This window comes from Schistocerca serialis, chromosome 2, assembly GCF_023864345.2.
Source record: "Schistocerca serialis cubense isolate TAMUIC-IGC-003099 chromosome 2, iqSchSeri2.2, whole genome shotgun sequence".
Lineage (NCBI taxonomy): Eukaryota > Metazoa > Arthropoda > Insecta > Orthoptera > Acrididae > Schistocerca > Schistocerca serialis.
The window spans coordinates 876,504,302-876,525,866 of record NC_064639.1 but is presented as its reverse complement, the minus strand read 5'-3'; the positions used below and the strand labels follow the sequence as shown (position 1 = coordinate 876,525,866).

The 21,565-nt window shown below is 38.2% G+C and overlaps 1 protein-coding gene across 1 annotated transcript in view; it reads left to right on the top strand.

The window, feature by feature from the left end:
* The window catches only part of LOC126458203 (U3 small nucleolar RNA-associated protein 14 homolog B), a 66,920-nt gene that overhangs the window by 14,255 nt on the left and 31,100 nt on the right, over positions 1 to 21,565 (top strand). Inside the window, exon 3 of the mRNA XM_050095097.1 lies at positions 12,549 to 12,707. Coding sequence (XP_049951054.1) covers positions 12,549 to 12,707 — 159 coding nt within the window. The remainder of the gene's footprint in view (positions 1 to 12,548; positions 12,708 to 21,565) is intronic.

Below are 21,565 nucleotides of genomic sequence, written 5' to 3'. Positions count from 1 at the left end.
CATATTACTCTGAAATGAGGCCTGAAGGGTAAAACCGGTACAAACCTTGCTTTATTACTTCAATTATTTCTATAAGCAACTTTATTTCAACTTTGCTTCCAGTTACAGAAACCTCAAAGGCTGAGGTATGACACATTTTTTCACAGATATACATTTTCACAAATAGTTGTATTCAGCACCAAAACTTTTATATGTTGTCGCAAATAATTAGGTTCTTGCTGACGAAAATAACTCTTAAAAGAGTTGCCCGTTGCTATAAATGCTCTTTTTTATTTTATTCCACTCTTCTAAATCACACTAACTTTACAATTTCCACATTCAGAAAAGCAATAATTACATTGTTGTTGACAAACTTAGCAAAATGTGTGCATTTCCATCAGAGGCATGCCCACCACTACTTAGATTCTACAGTACCCACAATTTCCAAAGAGTTTACAAACTTTCTTGAGAGGAGAAAAATCTTTACCAAATTATGTCATTATTTCATAAATAAATCCAGAAACAAATTTAAAATTAGCATTAGGTTGCACAATTAATTATATGAATTTTAAGTATGCCAGAAATTTTGTAATTTCATATATTTTTTAAAAGAAGAGTAATTTTAACTGTTAGTACATATTGATGTAACAAATTAATTTCTTTTTTATACATTTTAGCCTGAAATATAATACAAAATTACATGAATTTACTTCATTAAACAGTTAAGATTATTTTAACCTATGCAAGATTCAAGATTATACATGGTATTAGTTGTCGTCGTTGTTGTTGTTGTTATGGTGGTGGTCTTCAGTCCAGAGACTGGTTTGATGCAGCTCTCCATGCTACTCTATCCTGTGCAAGCTTCTTTATCTCCCAGTACATACTGCAATCTACATCCTTCTGAATCTGCTTAGTGTATTCATCTCTTGGTCTCCCTCTATAATTTTTACCCTCCATGCTGCCCTCCAATACTAAATTGGTGATCCCTTGATGCCTCAGAACATGTCCTACCTACTGATCCCTTCTTCTAGTCAAGTTGTGCCACAAATTTATCTTCTCCTTAATTCTATTCAATACCTCCTCGTTAGTTATGTGATATACCCATCTAATCTTCAGCATTCTTCTGTAGCACCACATTTCAAAAGTTTCTATTCTCTTCTTATCCAAACTATTTATTGTCCAAGTTTCACTTCCATACATGGCTACATTCTATACGAATACTTTCAGAAATGACTTCCTGATACTTAAATCTATACTTAATGTTAACAAATTTCCCTTCGTTAGAAATGCTTTCTTTGCCATTGCCAGTCTACATTTTACACCCTCTCTACTTTGACCATCATCAGTTATTTTGCTCCCCTAATAGCAAAACTCATTTAGTGACTCATTTCCTAATCTAAATCCCCAACTACATTCCATTATCCTCATTTTACTTTTCTTGATGTTCATCTTCTATCCTCCTTTCAAGACACTGTCCATTCCGTTCAACTGCTCTTCCAGGTCCTTTGCTGTCTCTGATAGAATTACAATGTCATCGGTGAACCTCAAAATTTTTATTTCTTCTCCATGGATTTTAACTCGTACTCCGAATTTTTCTTTTGTTTCCTTTACTGCTTGCTCAATATACAGATTGAATAACATTGGGGATAGGCTGCAACCCTGTCTCACTCCTTTCTCAACCACCGCTTCCCTTTCATGCCCCTTGACTCTTATAACTGCCATCTGGTTTCTGTACAAATTGTAAGTAGTCTTACCCCTGCCACCTTCAGAATTTGAAAGAGAGTATTCCAGTCAACATTGTCAAAAGCTTTCTCTAAATCTACAAATGCTTCTTGAAGTCTGAGGGTATTTCGTCTGTCTCATACATTTTACTCACCAGATGGTGGAGTTTTGTCAGGGCTCTCTCTCCCAAGGCTGTCAGAAGTGTAATGGAATGTTGTCTACTCCCAGGGCCTTGTTTCGTCTTAAGTCTTTCAGTGCTCTGTCAGACTCTTCAAGCAGTATCATATCTCCCATTTCATCTTCATCTACATCATCTTCCATTTCCATAATATTGTCCTCAAGTACACCGCCATTGTATAGACCTTTTATCTACTCCTTCCACCTTTCCGCTTTCCCTTCTTTGCTTGGAACTGGGTTTCCATCTGAGCTCTTGATATTAATACAAGTGGTTCTCTTTTCTCCAAAGGTCTCTTTAATTTTCCTGTAGGCAGTATCTATCTGACCCCTATCTATCTTTACATTTGTCCTCTAGCAATCCCTGCTTAGCCATTTTGCACTTATTGTATTCCTTTTTGCCTGCTTCATTTCTGCATTTTTAAATTTTCTCCTTTCATCAATTAAATTCAATATATCTTCTGTTACCCAAGGATTTCTACTAGCCCTCGTCTTTTTACCTACTTGATCCTCTGCTGCCTTCACTACTTCATCCCTCAAAGCTACCCATTCTTCTTCTATTGTATTTCTTTTCCCCATTCCTGTCAGTCGTTCCCTAATGCTCTCCCTGAAACTCTCTGCAACCTCTAACCTCTGGTTCTGTTGGTTTATCCAGGTCCCGTCTCCTCAAATTCCCACCTTTTTGCAGTTTCTTCAGTTTTAATCTACAGTTCATAACCAATAGATTGTGGTCAGAGTCCACATCTGCTCCTGGAAATGTCTTGCAATTTAAAACCTAGTTCCTAAATCTCTGTCTTACCATTATGTAATCTATCTGAAACCTGTCAGTATCTCCAGGCCTCTTACATGTATACAGCCTTCTTTCACGATTCTTGAACCAAGTGTTAGCTATGATTAAGTTATGCTCTGTGCAAAATTCTACCAGGTGGCTTCCTCTTTCATTTCTTAACCCCATTCCATAGTCACCTACTACGTTTCCTTTTCTTCCTTTTCCTGCTATTGAATTCCAGTCACCCATGACTCTTAAATTTTCGTCTCCCTTCACTATCTGAATAATATCTTTTATGTCATCATACATTTCATCAATCTCTTCATCATCTGCGGAGCTAGTTGGCATACAAACTTGTACTACTGTGGTAGGCGTGGGCTTCGTGTCTATTTTGGCCTCAATAATGCATTCACTCTGCTGTTTGTAGTAGGTTACCCACACTCCTATTTTTTATACATTATTAGACCTACTCCTCCATTACCCCTGTTTGATTTTGTATTTATGACCCTGTATTCACCTCACCAGAAGTCTTGTTCCTCCTGCCACCAAACTTCACTAATTCCCACTATATCTAACTTTGACCTATCCCTTTCCCTTTTTAAATTTTCTAACCTACCTGCCCGATTAAGGGGTCTGACATTCCATGCTCCGATCCGTAGAACGCCAGTTTTGTTTCTCCTGATAACGACGTCCTCCTGAGTAGTCCCCGCCCGGAGTTCCGAATGGGGGACAAATTGACCTCCGGACGCGATCATCATTTAACCATACAGTAAAGTTGCATGCCCCCTGGGAAAAAATTATGGCTGTAGTTTCCCCTTGCTTTCAGCCGTTCACTGTACCAGCACAGCAAGGCCGTTATGGTTAGTGTTACAAGGCCAGATCAGTCAATCATCCGGACTGTTGCCGTTGCAACTACTGAAAAGGCTGCTCCCCTCTTCAGGAACCACATGTTTGTCTGGCCTCTCAACAGATACCCCTCCGTTGTGGTTGCACCTACGGTACGACTATCTGTATCACTGAGGCACGCAAGCCTCACCACCAACAGCAAGGTCCATGGTTCATGGGGGAGGTGGTATCAGTTATCTCTATAAAAAAGAAAATGTTAGAGGAGGATGATTCATTACAATATCTCCTTCACAAAATTTGGAAACAGGGTTTTTACAATATTTTGTGACAGACTATAAGGTTTGCCAAATGGTGTACAAAATGATCACAGGATAGCAGATGGATGTATAGAAGTATATGATACATAACATTTTATAGAGAACATAAGAAAAATATCTGCTATAAAAATCATAATCTGTACCTGTATCAGGATATGGCACTCAGATTTTCAGATCTGTGGAACATACTGTGACAAGACAAATAATGCTAGGTCAAAACTACAACATTACACCACTAAACTATAGAAATAATTACAGAAACAATGGCAATTACTAGAATTTATAAACTTTAAGCTATGATCTATACAATCAAATCTTCAAAAGAGGAGAGAAAAAATTTCAGAGTCTAAGTGTACGAGGAGTGAGCAGACTCAAAAACACACTGATGGGTACAAACCAGAAGAATATACTCGAGCATGAGTAGAAATCAGTCAGCCTTATAAACCATGGTATTCAAGGATATGTTGACTCAAGAAAGAACAAAATAATGGAAAAATATTAGGGCCTGAGTTTACGATGTGGGGCCAATCCATGAATCCAAACCACACCGGGTACAAACCATCAAAAAATATTTCAACACAATAAAATTAATAACACACAGTCATGATGACTAGGTGTACCCAAAACAGAGCTAAGCATGAGTCTGTCCACAACTCAAGATCCAGTTAGATACAATATTGCAATACTTAGGATATATTCAGGTAAACAGTCATAGTTAGCTTTGAATGATGACACGATCCAGTAGCTTGACAACCAAAATCGGAGTATGAAAGCAGACATCTGTACATACATCTTTTTATATTGTTCACACTAGTAAATGTCTTCCACAATGGCCTACGTACACAAAGGCCTAGAAAATTCATTTACAGTTTAAAAAAAATACATACTGATTTAAAGTTACATAATGATTGGAGAGTCAATCCCCCAGTTGAAAATAACCATGCATTTATGCTGAGAAACACTGTCTTTAGCAGTCTTGGTTAACAATTCACAAATATCAGGTACAACACACATTTCAGTCGACAGATGCTTGAATACATTACTCAGCACCCACGATCTCTTGCAAGATGACTGGTCCAGCAGGGTTCAGCCATACAGCAGTGTGGGGGATGGATCTACCCACATCTTTCAGATTCCTCCTTAGAGTTATCATCACATGCTTCAACATATACGTAACTTCCTGTCTAGCATTCACATCAAATCCTGAAACATTATTTTGTGTACTAAATACGTTGTTCAATACCTCCTTCACATCACATGAGAAATGCTCTCCATCTTCATTTTACATAGTCAGTTATATGAGATGTACGTCAATTGAGATTAAAAAGTGTTCACATTAGAAAAATTAATAAACAAAGTTAAAATCAGTAAAAAAGAAATGAAATCACTAGGTGATACACACAGATATACTAAGGTACTGTTCCTAATTTTTGCAGTACAAATTATGATTACTGTCCCATTTCAAAACTGTAAAAGTATCTACTCATTTAGCCTCATGGCATCTATGTATTAAATTCTAAAGCACAAATCTGTTGCAGAACATAATTACATAGTGTATCATAGATTTTAACCCAGTCAATAGATAAGACAAAACTTTAAAAATCACAACATCTTATATATTAAATTCATGACAATGGAAAAAAGAACAAACAAACAAAATTTAGATGCTGATGAATAATGTCTATGTGCTTTCAGGTAAGTGATATTGCGTAATCCAAACAGCTTCTTAGCTTACACAAGTCTGTATGCACCAGGATGTGGATTTTCAAGAATTTCGAATGGTCCAATATAAATACTGAAAAAATTCTTTATCTCAGATGTCAACACTTTATATTTCTCTTTGGCTTTCACCAACACAAGATCTCCTACTTCAAACCCAGAAAATCTACTTTTACCATCATGTCTCTGCTTTCTCCCGTCCCCCTGTTTTTTCATCATCTCCTTAACACACTCTTCCCTCTCTTGTGGTGATAGAATTTTACATGGTGGAAACTGAACATTTTTAGAAATAAAGTTAGCTGGTCTATGATGAAACATTATTTCAAATGGTGAAAAACCTGTTGAAGAAATTAGTTAGCTGTTCATAATATCCTCAAAGTCACTGACATGATCTATCCAACTGGTAAGATTCTTACTACAGTATGTTCTAAACAGACTTCCAATCTCTCTCATATATCTTTCTGCAGGGTTACTCAAAGGATGGTACACCGAGGTTAGAATATGCCTTATTTTTGTGTGATCAACAAAATCTTTCCAAGCTTGTGATGTAAACTGAGAACCATTATCAGATAAAATTATTTTAGGAATACCCACCTGATAAAAATACGTGTTTTCAAATGTAGAGTTGATTTGCTTACTGATAGCTTTCTTGAGAGGAAACAACTTTACGAACTTCAAAAATACATAAACTGTGGTTTGATAACAAAATCCATTCTTAGACTTAGGTAAAGGTCTATAAACATCAACAGACACGAGATCAAGGTTTCCATTAGGCAATATGCTTTGCATTTGGCCTCTACTTGTTTGGTTACTTATCTTCACTCTTTGACATCTGTCACAGCTGGCAATCTTCTTCTTGACTCTTCTTACTATGTTATAAAAATAGATGTTTTCCTGAATCTTTTGTGTGTATTTGGTTGTTCCACAATGACCAAAACTCTCATGTGTATAAGTAATTAAAGTATCAATACACTGTATCGGTCAACATAGTTTGCAATCCTCTGAGTCAGTCTTATGTCTCCTGAATAAAATACTCTTGTGTACCCTTCTCCTCCTTTCTTACCAACAGGCTCTTAACCAATTTCCAATTTTGATCATGATTTTCATACTTAACGGAATTCTTTGCAAACTTTTTCCTCTTTCACACCTTTCAAGTACATAATTTTAAACTCGCCTTTCTCTTTCTCCAAAGTTGTTGGATGATTCACCTCCTAAAGGTAGCCTAGATAAAGCATCAGCAACTACATCATCTGTGCCCTTAATGTATCCGATTTCATAACTGAATTGCTGTAAAAACAAGGCCCAATGAGTAATTCTGTTGTGGTACAGCTTACACACCTGAAGATGACATAATGCTTTGTAATCAGTATTGATGATGACTTTGTGACATAGTAAATAATTTTTAAATTTGCTGAATGCCCAATACATAGCCAAAAGTTCTTTCTCAGTAACAGTGTATTTCTTTTCATGTTTCTGCAATACTCTACTAGCAAATGCAAGAGATCTTTGTTCAATAACACCATCAACTTCAACCTCCTGAAATAAATGAGCACCCAATCCAACATCACTACTGTTTGTTGTAATACAAAAAGGAAAAGACAAATCTGGTCTGAACAGAATCTGACTTTGACATAGCTATTGTTTGATCTCATCGAAAGCATCTTGACACTCCAGATTCCAATCCCAAACAGTATTCTTCTTCAAAAGTTAACACAAGTATGGAGCATTCAAGGCTTGGCTGCTACAAAATTTTCGATAATCTAGTTAACCCAAAAGAATGGTTTAAGCCCTTTTTTATTGTGAGGTGGAGGTAAATTAGTAATAGCGTCAAGTTTCTCTTTATCAGGTGCAATTCCTTTTTCAGATATAACATTTTCCAAAAATTCAACTTCTTCCACACCAAATTTACATTTACCTATTTTCAAAATCATCCCTCCTGATTGTAATTTTGAAAACACATCTCTTAACAGATTCAAATGTTGTTCCCAAGTCTTTTCTGTGACCAGAATCCAGAGGTCTTATGAATTCAGCTACACATACATTTAACCCAAATGGCACCATACAATATTGAAAACGCTTACCTCCATACAAAAATGCTGTATACTTTCTAAAATTAATTTCAACTGGGATCTGGTGAAATCAGAGGTCAAGTCCAAACTACTCATGTATTTTACATAATCAAATTTGTGTAACAGCACGTACATGTTCTCAGGATGATCATTCCCTCTGATAAGAAATTTATTAAGATGTCTAGAGTTCAAAACAATTCTCACTCCACCATTTCTCTTACTTACCACAAAGTATTTGTATGGAGTGTAGCCATGTATGGAAGTGAGACATGGACGATAAATAGTTTGGACAAGAAGAGAATAGAAGCTTTGAAAATGTGATGCTACAGAAGAATGCTGAAGATTAGATGGGTAGTTCACATAACTAATGAGGAGATATTGAATAGAATAGGGGAGAAGAGGAGTTTGTGGCACAACTTGACAAGAAGAAGGGACCAGTTGTTAGGGCATGTTCTGAGGCATCAAGGGATCACAAATTTAGCGTTGGAGGGTAAAAATCGTAGAGAGAGACCAAGAGATGAATACACTAAGCAGATTCAGAAGGATGTAGGTTGCAGTAAGTACTGGGAGATGAAGAAGCTTGCACAGCATGGAGAGCTGCATCAAATCAGTCTCATGACTGAAGACCACAACAACAACAACAACAACAACAACAACCACAACTAAAGGATTATTGTAAACACTCCTACTTCTCTCTATTACATTCCATGTTGCCATTTTCAGAATTTCTTTCTCTACATCTTTCCTTTTGGAAATGGTATACTATATGGCTGGAGAAAGGAAGGTTGATTATCTTTAAAGTAAAGCATGTACTGATAGCCTTTCACTTTCCCTGGTTTTTCACTAAACAAATTTCTAAGTTGTTCCTCTTGTATATCATTAAGAGTCATAGCTTCCCTTGCTTAGAATCCACTACACTTTCAAAATATGGATCCTCAATCCCATCAAAATCTGTATCATCATCAAACACCTGGTACTCACAATGGTTCACAATGTTTAGCAAATAGTTACAACTTTTCCCACAGTTTAAGATATAGAAATTAGTTTCCACATAAATATTACTTTTAGGTTCCAAAATAAGCAATTCTTTAGCATTCCATCCGAAACAATCCACAACTTTCGCTATCCAACCCATACCGAGAATTATGTTCTCTTCCTGACTAGGGATCACTAAACATCCATGTTCAAAGATTTTACATTCTATACTAAACGTTAAAAGTACTTGAGATTTTACCAATTTGCTTTGCTTACCTGAAGCTGCTTTTATCTTTACACCTACAATGGGCACTTCCACAAAATTCTTACTATACTGTATTTTGTGTCTAAATTGTGCGGCTGTACAACAAATTGGGCTACCTGTATCAATCAAACAGTTCCCTTCCCACTGATCAATCTTAATCCTAATGTGAGGACATCCAAAATCTGAATAATCATCTTTGTTATTAGACACTTCATGTAAAAGATCACTTTCAATTTCATCAAATGCTACATCTACACTGTTTTTCCAAGGTTTTATCAATTTTACTGGTATCATTGCATTACTTTGGTTACATGTGTTGACAGGTAAAGATTGAGCACACTGAATGGGTTCCATAGCACAACTAACATCACTTACTACAGAAGGAACACAAAACACTTTACTGTCAAAATTACGTTTCATACTTAGATCCTCTTTCACTTCATTCCACCAATCTGGATACTGATTTTGACTAACCACAGTTAACTTATTCCAGAATGCAAATTTATCTATGTTATCAGCAATATGGTCCCACACAAATTTCAAAAAATTTTCTCCTTTATTCTCTAGGCTTACAGATAACTCATCGTTACTGCTTGGATCATTACTCTGCATGGCATTAATGAAATACTGCTTTGACTGGACTGGTATTCCATGACTCTCACTTACATCATCACAAACATCACTTACCTTACCTGTATTCGCAAATAACTCTGAAACTTCATTATTCCTAAATTTCACAAAAATCTGATCATTGTCATCATCATCATTATATTCTTCCAAAACTACTTCATCAATAACATCACTAACAACACAAGTCGTATCTCTATCAAAAAGTCACATACCACACCTACGTTCATTTGCAATAAGCTACCAGTCTCAGACTTACCAACCACAGTCATTTCACAGCTCTCATTCACACCTACATAAAAAATACCATCTAATTCAGGCCCAATACAGTTATTACCTGTTTTACATGCATCAATAACACTGTTTTCTGACCAAGAGAAGAAATCATTAGTACACACTACATCAAAATTCTCAGAAGATGGCATTCCCTCAGAATTATTAAGATCCATAGGAGAGCCAGCCATGACTAATCTATTCTACCTAATTTGCAAGATATATGAGACAGACAAACTCAGACTTCGGGAAGAATGTAATAATTCCAGTTCCAAAGAAAATATGCCGACAGGAGTGAACCAAACTATCAATTTAATAAGTTATGGTTGTACATACTGACGCAAATTATTTATCAAAGAATGGAAAAACTAGAAGAAACCAACCTTGGAGAATGTCATTTTTTTCCTCCAGAGAGAGATAGGAGCATGCAAGGCGATACTGACGTTATGACTTATCTTAGAAGATAAGCTGAAGAAAGGCAAACTCACATTCATAGCATTTGTAGACTTAGTGAAAGCTTTTGACGATACTGATTGGGAAACACCTTTTGAAACTGTGAAGATAGCAGAGATAAGATACAGGGAGCAAAGAGTTATATGCAACTTATAGTGAAACCAGACTGCAGGTATAAAAGTTGGAGATGAAAGGGAAGCAGTAATTGAGAATGGAGTGTGTCAGGATTGTATCCTGTCCCTGTTGTTATTCAGAATATACATTGAGCAAGCAGCAAAGGAAACAAAGGAGAAATTTGGGAAAGGAAAAACTCTGGGAGAATAAATAAAAACTTTGAGGCTTGCCAGTGGCATTGTAATTCTGTCAGAGACAGCAAAGGACTGGGAAGAACAGTTGAATGGAATGGATAGTGTCTTGAAGACAGGGTATAAAATATGCATCAATAAAATGAAAACAAGGATAATGGAATGAAGTCAGATTAAATCAAGCAGCACTGCTGGGATTAGATTAAATGAGGCACTGAAAGTGCCAGATGATAGTCAAAGTAGAGAGGCTATAAAAATAAGATCAACTGTAGAAAGGAGAGCATTTCCAGAATGAGATTTTCACTCTGCAGCGGAGTGTGCGCTGATATGAAACTTCCTGGCAGATTAAAACTGTGTGCCCGACCGAGACTCGAACTCGGGACCTTTGCCTTTCGTGGGCAAGTGCTTTACCAACTGAGCTACCGAAGCACGACTCACGCCCAGTACCCACAGCTTTACTTCTGCCAGTACCTCGTCTCCTACCTTCCAAACTTTACAGAAGCTCTCCTGCGAACCATGCAGAACTAACACTCCTGAAAGAAAGGATATGCGGAGACATGGCTTAGCCACAGCCTGGGGGATGTTTCCAGGATGAGATTTTCACTCTGCAGCGGAGTGTGCGCTGAAGGTAGGAGATGAGGTACTGGCAGAAGTAAAGCTGTGGGTACCGGGCGTGAGTCGTGCTTCGGTAGTTCAGTTGGTAGAGCACTTGCCCGCGAAAGGCAAAGGTCCCGAGTTCGAGTCTCGGTCGGGCACACAGTTTTAACCTGCCAGGAAGTTTCATAGGAGAGCATTTCTTAAAAAGATAAAATTACTAACACTGAATATAAATGTAAGTGTTTGGAAGTCTTTTGTTTTGTTTGGAGCGTAGCCTTGTAAGGAACCACAACATGAACAATAAGCAATTCGGACTAGAAGAGAATACAAGCTTCTCAAATGTGGCGCTATGGAAGAATTTTAACAGTTACATGGATAGACCATGTAACTAATGAGCGAGTACTGATTTGAAGTGACACAGTTTGACTAAAAGAAAAGAGTGGTTGTTAGGACACATTCTGAGAGGTCAAGAAATTGTCAATGTGATATTGGACAGAAGAGAGAGAGTGTGTGTGTGTGTGTGTGTGTGTGTGTGTGTGTGTGTGTGTGTGTGTGTGTGTGTGTGTGAGTGTGTGAGTGGTGGGGGGGGGGGGGGGCAGGAGGGGGGTTTAAAACTGTAGAGGAAGACCAAGGGATAATACAGTAAGCAGATTAATATGGGTGAAGGTTGATGTAGTTATTTTTAAGTGAAGAAGCTTACACAGCGTGGTTGAGTGTGGAGAACTGCATCAAAGCAGTCTTCGGACTGAAGACCACAACAACATTTGTGTCTTTTTTTACCTGAGTTCTAATTTTGTGGATAATGGCACACATTATGTTAAATGTTGACACAGGTTTAGAGCTTACACTTACGACATTGTATTTTACAAGTGTGAGTTCAGCTAAAGAGCCATGATAATACAACATATTGGTTTACAGCCTTGTATGTTGATCAGTGAGAAATTTTTGCATAGTGAGAAGCAGACCACAGTTTGGCTGTGAAGCCTCACATGAGAAAAGCTCAGGATAAAAAGTTCTTGGTTAACTTTCTTTCAAATTTGGATGAAAACCCAAGCTTTTGGTGAATGCCTCCATCGTCGTCATCAGAAGTAATTCAGACTTAGCCCCTGATGGCGATTATGGTGGCTGTCACTGAAAGCTTGAGATTTTATCTGGATTTGACACAGCAAGTTAACCGAGAATATTTTATCCAAGTCCAAAGTTGAAAAATGCAGTTTCTATTGTATTTTTAATTGCTCGATTCATAATCTAAATGTACAATTTAATTTTTTGACTTTTTGACAGTTGTCTTGCCTTAAATATTACAAGCTTTTGTGTTTAATGAAGACAATATCATTCATATTCCATGAATATTATGTGTTAAACACTTAATATACTGTACTGTGAAATAAATTATATCATCTCAACATCTGCAATTGACCTAAGAGTTTTAAATAATTCACTTGTTGTATTTTGCAGATAAAACGAGTGGTTGGTTTCACGAATGTAAAGCAGCAGCTGAATCGCTGGAATGCAGTTGTTGACAGAAACAGAGTTGCAGAGAATTTAATATATCCACTTATTCCCAAAGGTTCCATAACCTTAGACACAACAAAAGACTTTGTTAAAAGATTTGAGGTGAGTTGTATTACTGTACATTCTTGTTGTATTTGTTGTATATATACCCAAGGAGATAATATATAAGAGATTTATTAAAATTTGAAGTAGATAATAGATATTGAGAATTCCTTGAAGTGTTTATTAATGATTCCGTCCAACAGATGTAGCATTTATATTAGGTGACTAGTTTCAAACCTACCTCAAACTGAGTTTGATTTTGAGTTGGTAAGAGGCGTGTGTGGATTGTGGCATTCATTCTGCAAACATTTATAAAGGATGTGTTACCACTTTAATGTTTAATATTAAGATCAAGTACTGTCGGAGCAGCCTCAGTGGGCCAGGCTTGAAATGAACCTGTAAGGTTGGCAGAATCATTAATAAACACTTCAAGCAATTTAATAAAGTTGCTGGTTCTTTGTCAACAAAATGTTGAAACTGAAGATAATGATAAGATGCATAAAGAGTGAGACAGAAATAGAAATTCTGATTAACACACACATTTTTAAGTTATTTGCTTTGAGTGTGTTGCCCACTAGGATACCATTGCCAACTGTTTGTGAAAATTACTATAACAGCTTTTGATTTTTTTAAAAAAATGTTGTGTCTCAAAATGTCTTTTTGTAGATTTATAATCTCATGACAACTGGTAAGTATCCAATAGTTACTTAACACATTCAAAAATGAGAAAGACAGATGGGAGTGATGAGGGTATTTTGACCAACTTTTATAATGGAAACATGTTCTGTAATTTCTAAGAAAAGAAAGTTAAAAAAATACAGACCAACTGCCTTTAAACCTTGGTCCAAGGCATATTTTTCAGCCTAACATTTTATCTCTGAATGCTGGAGGCATCATCGGAGACGTTGTCAGACCACTGCCTATGATAATGACATCAGGTCAACATGTTTTATGTAGCTTGTAATGGGGTGGAGTTGAGCTGTTTACTTTATTGAGCACTAACTTGTTTAATTGCAGTCATTCTTCTCTCCTGTTAATATTGTTTTTATGCGTGAATTGCTATAGCCTCTCTATAGGTTAACTGGGAGCTCTGCTCCCATACTCCCCCCCTCCCTCTTCCCTAGAGCAGTGCTCTGGAATGCGTTGTTTCCCCACCCTCATTGGGCCAGCGTCACCGATATCCACTAGTGGCATCCTTGCAAGCTTCGTGCCCAAAAAAGACTAAGCTATGTACTGCACACACACAAATGTTCAGTCTCTGCCACGTCATCTTGACAAGTTCTGTTATGTATTTCAAAACATAGAAATCCTTGTAATTCATCTGTCGAAGACCTGGCTCAGTCCAAGGATTCCCACAAATTCAGTAAATCTAGATGGTTACATCTTTCTAAGACACGACGGATGTAACTGATAAGGGGGTGGAGTAGGGGCCTTCATACAACCTGATTTATCACCTACTGTGCTACACACATCCAACAGTAATGAAGATAAACAATTGGAGCATATGTTCAGAGAGATCAAATGAAGTGCCTGTTTGTGTCCTCTACAAAGCCTGCTGAGGTAAGCAGGTTTGTCTTCTTTGAAACTGCTCTTTGAAATCACGAATTGACATATGAGCATATAATTATAGCTGACGGCACTAATATAAATTTTCTATACAATAGTCCATCCAGAGCAGAATTTAAGCAGATCCTTTCTTCTTAAATGTGTCACTACTTCAGCTTGTTCCTACCCATCATACGAACAGTAGCCACACTCTTTTGGATACATTTGCAATGAAATCCTCAAACAGAGTAAGTCATACTCCTCAAATATCTGCACCTAGCATGTCCACCCATGACATAATTTTTGTGATGTACCCCACTAGAATGTCTGAGAAGGAAACCACAGTTGACTAAGTATTAAGACTTCAAACGCATTAACTTTTCTGAATTTGCAACTGAGGCGCAAAAAATAGCTTGGAAGATGTCTTCTGTTACTTTCTCAGACATAAACCAAAAACTTCATGGGTTTACCAACACACTTACTCAACAGTGTGACGAGTATCCCCCCCTTCAAGACTGGAAAAGTAAGAAGGAAACATACACCCTGGTAATTGAAGAACTGAAACAGCTCATGATTCTCATAAACACTGCATTCCAAGCATACAAATAGCACCAGACTCCTGAAAATCATATTACTTACAAGCACAAGCGCAACAGAGTCAATCAAGGTTTGTGAAATGCAAAAATGAGGCATGCCCATACATCAACTGACAACAGAAATAGACCAACTGTCCTATGCAAAAACCTGTGTGGTTTTGGTATAGGCAAAGTCCTAGCCAATGAACTGAGCCAGTACTTCACATTACCTATGACAAAAACTGAACCACAAACAAAACAGAGAGCCATTGATTATTTCATGGGGGTAAATGACTTTAGCCACCAAAAATTCTACCTAAAGAATGTTATCTGCAATGCTGTCAAAAAAAAGCCGTAACGCATTTCAAGTCAGAATATACTGGACATGATGGCAGTACAGTACAAAAGATGAAGCTTATTATTGACCCACTACGGCCCACTGTAACAGATATCTTCAACCACTCCTTCACTACAACTGTTTTCCCTGAGGCCTGGAAACAGGGACTATTTGAGGGTTTACCTAAAAAGGGTGCTGCCACAGCCTTATCTGATTAATAACCTATTTGCATTCTTCCTGCACTGTCCAAAGCCTTAGAATATATAATCCACAACCAGCTATCAAACTACCTAACTACTAACAACCTACTAGACAAATACCAATTAGGTTTCTATAAACATCGCAATACATCATCTTTCTTAATAAACGTAACAGATGACCTGAAGCTAGGACGCACAAGAGGCAACTATCATCTGCTTCTTAGACTTCAGAAAAGTCTTTGACACCATTGACTATGACTTGCCAGACATAGCAGCATAAATTTTTCACTAAGTGCATTGCAATGGTTTCACTCATACCTGATGTCTCGCCAGCAATGTGTCATGTCTGGCACCATAAAGTCACAATGGAGGCAGCTAGTATGCAGCATCCCCTAGGGTTTAGTATTAGGTCCTACACTCTTGTCATTATACATAAATCATGTGTCATCAGTCTTGTCCTATTGCAGATACCACATGTACACTGATGACCTCCAATTGTATCTAAGTGCAAAACCTATAAACATGCAGACAGCTATCGGGAATCTCAATACTGACCTGTGTGCACTATCAAAATGGGTACAGGATATAGGGTTAAAGCTCAACCTATCCATAACCCAATTGATACAAGTTGGTCATTCTAGGCCCATTAGCTCAAAATATTGGGAATCTCTACCATCTTTTTAACCCTAAATGGAACATATATCAACTTCTGTCCTTCAGCAAAGAGCCTAGCAGTAATAATAGATGAAAGTCTAAACTGGACTGTGACATAGTCGCAATATGCAAGAAGGCATCAGCAACTCTCCACACCCTACAGAAATATAAAAAGCTCTTCTGTCTTGACCTGAAAAAGAAACTTGTACAAACATTTATTCTTCCAATTATTGATCACAGCAATGTTATCCTGTAATGCCTTTCTCAGGAAAGCTCACAGCGCATAGAACTGGTTCTGACTGCCTGTGTTCATTATATCTGTTGAGCACATTTCACCATCATATGCATAGCTCTCCTGGCTGTGTGCAAACAAGCACAGAGATTTCCATACCCTTTGTCTTCTCTACTGAACACTGTCCCTCATCTCTCTCCTTGACCTTAACTCTCTTGTCTGAACAAAATGGCAGAACACACCCATTCCCACCAGAGAAAAATTCTCTCTGTCCCACTCCATCATTCAGCCACATTCTCAAAGTCTCGTACATCCCTCTTTCCAATCTGATCTCCTTGTTTCACAGTATTCTTAGCTGATGTAGTCTTCTTAAATTTTCTTGCAGTATAAATTGCTATATCAAAAAACATGTATTTTGTAGACCCACAATTTTTTTTCTTTTTTTTTCTTTTATCTGCCACTACTAATATTATTAGAACAGTTATTGTTATTGTTACTATTAGTGGCTGCATCTGTAGTAGTACAAGTAATGCTATTATTAATGCTTTGTTACTTCATAGTCAGTATAATTTACTCACACCACCACTGCAGACACTCAAATCGTTTTAGTGCTAGTTTTCATACTAAAATTGCTTAGGTAACTATGATGTATGTGTGAAACCCTGGGAGGGCCTGATGACCCTAAACAGATCAGTTTAAACAAATAAATAAATATACATTCTAATACAGTAATGATTAGATGCTGATAAAAATGTGGTATTGGAGAAATGAACTTGATGTATCCCTGACACCAGAGCACAACCTGCTGTAGTAACCTGTACATTGCTACACAATCACTGCCACTACTGTGACACGTGTGACACAGTTTGAGCCAATAGCCAGGGGCCTTTAGTTTTCAAATGCTGTATGTATTGCCAAGTACCAACTCCGGCCAGTAGTCTATACTTGTGATGAAACTTTACGTGTCCTGTATTAGTCACTATGTGGTATTGTGCTACTTATGTTTACACTGCCACACCATGACCTAATAAATTGTGAATTTCTTGTAACCATGTCTTTTATCATATTCCGAGCCACAACATCATCTGCCGATTTATCCATGTTTCCCAGATGACAAGTGGTGTTGCATTCCTTAAGCAGTTTGACTTACCGAGGTTGTTTAAGTTTTATAGTGACTTCCAGGTCGTTATAGCTTCCAGTGATGTCTCTAGCACTGAAAGATGAAACTTCAGGCAGAGAAATGAGTCTACACCTTATTTCAGTCAAAGCTGTTGAACGTTCTGTTTAATATTTCGTATGGTGGTGGAAAATAACATATCCAGATTTCTCAGTTATGCCAAAAGCAAGTAATGCCTGGGTTTCTTTCATCCCTGCCCCATGCCGTTTCCTGGGATCTGTTATCAGTGGACATGAAAAATGAAGTAGTGGACTGACCCATACTTTGTACTCACTACTTGCTCCTCTCTTATGTCCAGCACAATATAAAATGTGTGGCAGTTAAATAGCTGCAAAGAGGGAGGTTGTTATTGAAGTGCGGCTTACCTTGAACCTTCAAGAGCAGCCGCTGTTCGTTTTGTCTTTCTGTCTGCTTTAGTTTGCTTTACAGCCTTGTTTGTAGAGGATGTTGTTTTGTAGTAGTGCCAAAAGCATGGTTAACCAAAAAACTGAGCATCACATTAACCTCAAATTCCCTGTGTAATTAAAAAACTCAGCAACAGAATGTTTTCATATGTTAAAAGAAGTGCTTAGTGATAACGTTATATCACATGTGTGAGTTTTTGAATGGCACAAATAGTTTTCAGAAGGCCAGGACGAGGTTGAAGATGATGAACATCACAGTCGATCTGTAAACTCAAAAACTGAAGCATACAGTCAGAAAATTAAATTAATGAAATTGTCTGGAATGACTGGCGTGTGAGCATTCGGGTGACCACAGACATTTTGACCATGAACAAAGAGACAGTAAGACAAGTTTCACATAATGATTTAAACATGACCAAAGTTTGTGCAAAACTCTCTCAGGAACAAAAGGACCAACAGAAAATATCTTGCTGTGATGACATGGAATGACTCAATGAGGAAATGGACTTGCTCACACGTCATCACATGTGTTAAAACATGGATACTCAAGTACAGCCCAGAAACAAAGCATTAATCGATGCCCTGGAAGACTCCTGTTATAACCTTTAATCACTAATAAATTGCATGGACACACCAAAGTAGAAACAATAGCGGGTTACATGCTACTAACTCCGTATCTGTCATTCGACTGCCGTGCCGTGACATGCGGCCGGCGCCGTTCATAGCCAGGTGGCGCTCCCGCGCTCAGCCGAGCTGCGGAGCGCCTCTATCGCCGTGTTCGCGTACTGACGTAGCGGCACTTTTAAATCTCGTGGCACTGTCACAACAACTCCCACATCACCAAGAATGAAAAAATTAGAAATGAGCAAATGAGAACTGAAGGCAATGCTGACTTTTTCTTCTGCTAGGGGTGTTATCACGACCAAACTGGCAATTGAGGGTCAAACCATTAATCAGAAATACTACAAAGAAGTCGTAATGAAGCTGAGGGAAACTCCATATTCACCAGATCTGGCTCCCTGTGATATTTATCTCTTCCCAAAAGTGGTAAGTCCATTGAAGGGAACACAGTTTCAGTCTGTTGAAGAAGAAAAAGCAAAAACAGCAGAGTTATTGAAAAGATGACAGTGCATGACCTACAGCCTTGCTTTCAACAATGGAAGACATCTATGTAGATGCATGTAGATAGGGGAGGGCCATATGTTGACTTTTTCTTCTGCTAGGGGTGTTATCACGACCAAACTGGCAATTGAGGGTCAAACCATTAATCAGAAATACTACAAAGAAGTCGTAATGAAGCTGAGGGAAACTCCATATTCACCAGATCTGGCTCCCTGTGATATTTATCTCTTCCCAAAAGTGGTAAGTCCATTGAAGGGAACACAGTTTCAGTCTGTTGAAGAAGAAAAAGCAAAAACAGCAGAGTTATTGAAGAAGATGACAGTGCATGACCTACAGCCTTGCTTTCAACAATGGAAGACATCTATGTAGATGCATGTAGATAGGGGAGGGCCATATGTTGAAGAGGATAAAAGTTAGTTGTAACTTTGTTTGTAATAAATCACATTTCTGACAGCAGTTTTGTTATTTACTTGCCACACCTCTTATTTCCATCAAAAGTTGAAACACACACACACACACACACACACACACACACACACACACACACACACACACACACATGCACGCCCTTGTCATCACAATTATAAGGTGTGGTTACATCAATAATTTTGAAGAGAAGTGGCAAGGTGAAGCTTTCAGTCAGTCAGTCAGGTATGCTCCCTATGTGCAGTTGGTGGCACTTTGCATGCTAAAGGAATTCCCCAGATTTCATCCCCAGTCCAGCTTTCAGTTTTAACTTACCATCTACAGTCCACAGTCCAGTCCAATTATATTGATATAATTGTTCTAAATGCCCGTATCCTCATTGATACATATTATCAAAAAACTAATCTTATGAAATCCAGATGAATGTGTCTGTATACACTTATCTCAGTTCTTTTGATGTTCTCTGATCTTATCATGTACTTATCAGTTCATTTACTGAATGGAAATGGAATCTGTCAGTTTAAAATAACTTTGGGTTAATTTTACTGTTATACGAGATTCTTTGGGAAGAATGACAGCTGAAATCCTGTCTATCGATCCAGATTTAGATTTTCCTAAATCACTTGAGGAAAATACCAGAATGGTGTCTCTGAAAAGTATGTGACAGGGGGTGGGAGAGGGGTGAAGGAAAAGGACTGGAGAGGTTTTAGGAAAAGGGATAGAGTACCAAGAAGTCACCCAGAACCACGGGGCAGGGGAGACTTACAGGACGAGATAAGAAGGAAAGACTGATTGTTGGGGACTGCACCAGATAGATTTGAAAACCCCAGAGCTTAAAGATGGAAGACAGGGTAAGATGCAAAACAGAGATTAGCACTAAAACGTTGTGCATGAATTAAGAAGAGTGATAAGTACATTGTATGTGTAACTGAGGTGGGAGGTGGACGGCGAAAAATAGGCAGGTCAGAAAATGGAAGATGTAGAAAATTAAAACAGAATGAAGAAAGGAGTAGTTACTGTGAAGAAATGCTGAGATGGAAGAAATAATTGTAAATGAAGGCCAGGTGGATGGTGAGAACCAAGGACATGTAGCACTTGCAGAGTTATGAGAAACTGGTGTCTGGGAGGGAGAGTCCAAATGACATGTGCGGTGAAACAGGCACCAGGGTCACGACTGTCATGTTGTAGAGCATGCTCTGCAACAGGATATTGTGTGTTGCTTGTATACATCCTCTGCCTATGCCCATTCATCCTAACTTAAAACTTGGTGATAGTCATGCCAATGAAAAAGGCTGAACAGTGTTCACAGAACAGTTAGTACATGACTTGGGTCATTTCCAGGTGGCTCTCCTTCGGTAGTACATGTTTGGCCATTTACAGGGCTGTTACAGGTTCATGTAGGAGGGTGCATAGGGCAAGTCTTGCAGGGGGAGAGTCACAGGGGTATGAGCCATAGGGTAGGGAGATGGGTGCAGAAGGAGTGTAGGGCCTGACAAGGATATTGCAGAGACTGGGAAGGTGGCGAAAAGCTATTTTATGTGTGGTGGGCAAAATATCAGACAGAATCGATCTCATTTCAGGGCTTGATGACAAGTGATAAACTCTGAAGTTGTTTCTGGAGGGATCAGCACTACCAGGATTGGATGTGATGGCCAAGGATATCTGTTTCTGAACTAGGTTGGTGGGGTAATTACATCCAGGGAAGGCTGAGGTGAGAATGGTGGTGTGTTGCTGTAAAGAGTCTGCATCCAAGCAGATATGTTTGCTTCGAATGCCAAGGCAGTATGGGATGGAATATTTGACATGGAAAGGATGGCAACTGTAAAAATGTAAGTACTGTTGTTTGTTAATCAGTTTTATGCGGACAGAATGTGTAGCTGACCTTCAGTGAGGATAAGATCAACATCAAGAAAAGTGGCATGGGATTCAAAATAGGACCATGTGAAATTTAATTGGGAGAAGATATATAGAGATTCCAGCCTCACCATGAGTGAATATGGCAAAGATCTCATCAATGTATCTAAACCAAACCAGGGGCTTGAAGGCTTATGGATCCCAGGAAAGCCCCCTCCAAGTGACGTATGAAAAGGTTTGCATAAGAAGGAAACATCCTAGTTCCCATGACTGTATCCCTGATCTGTTTGTATGTCTGCTCGTCAAAGGTGAAGTATTTGGAAATTTGTGGTAAGGTCTTATGGGACAAAACTGCTAAGGTCATTGGTCCTTAATCTAACTTAAACTAACTT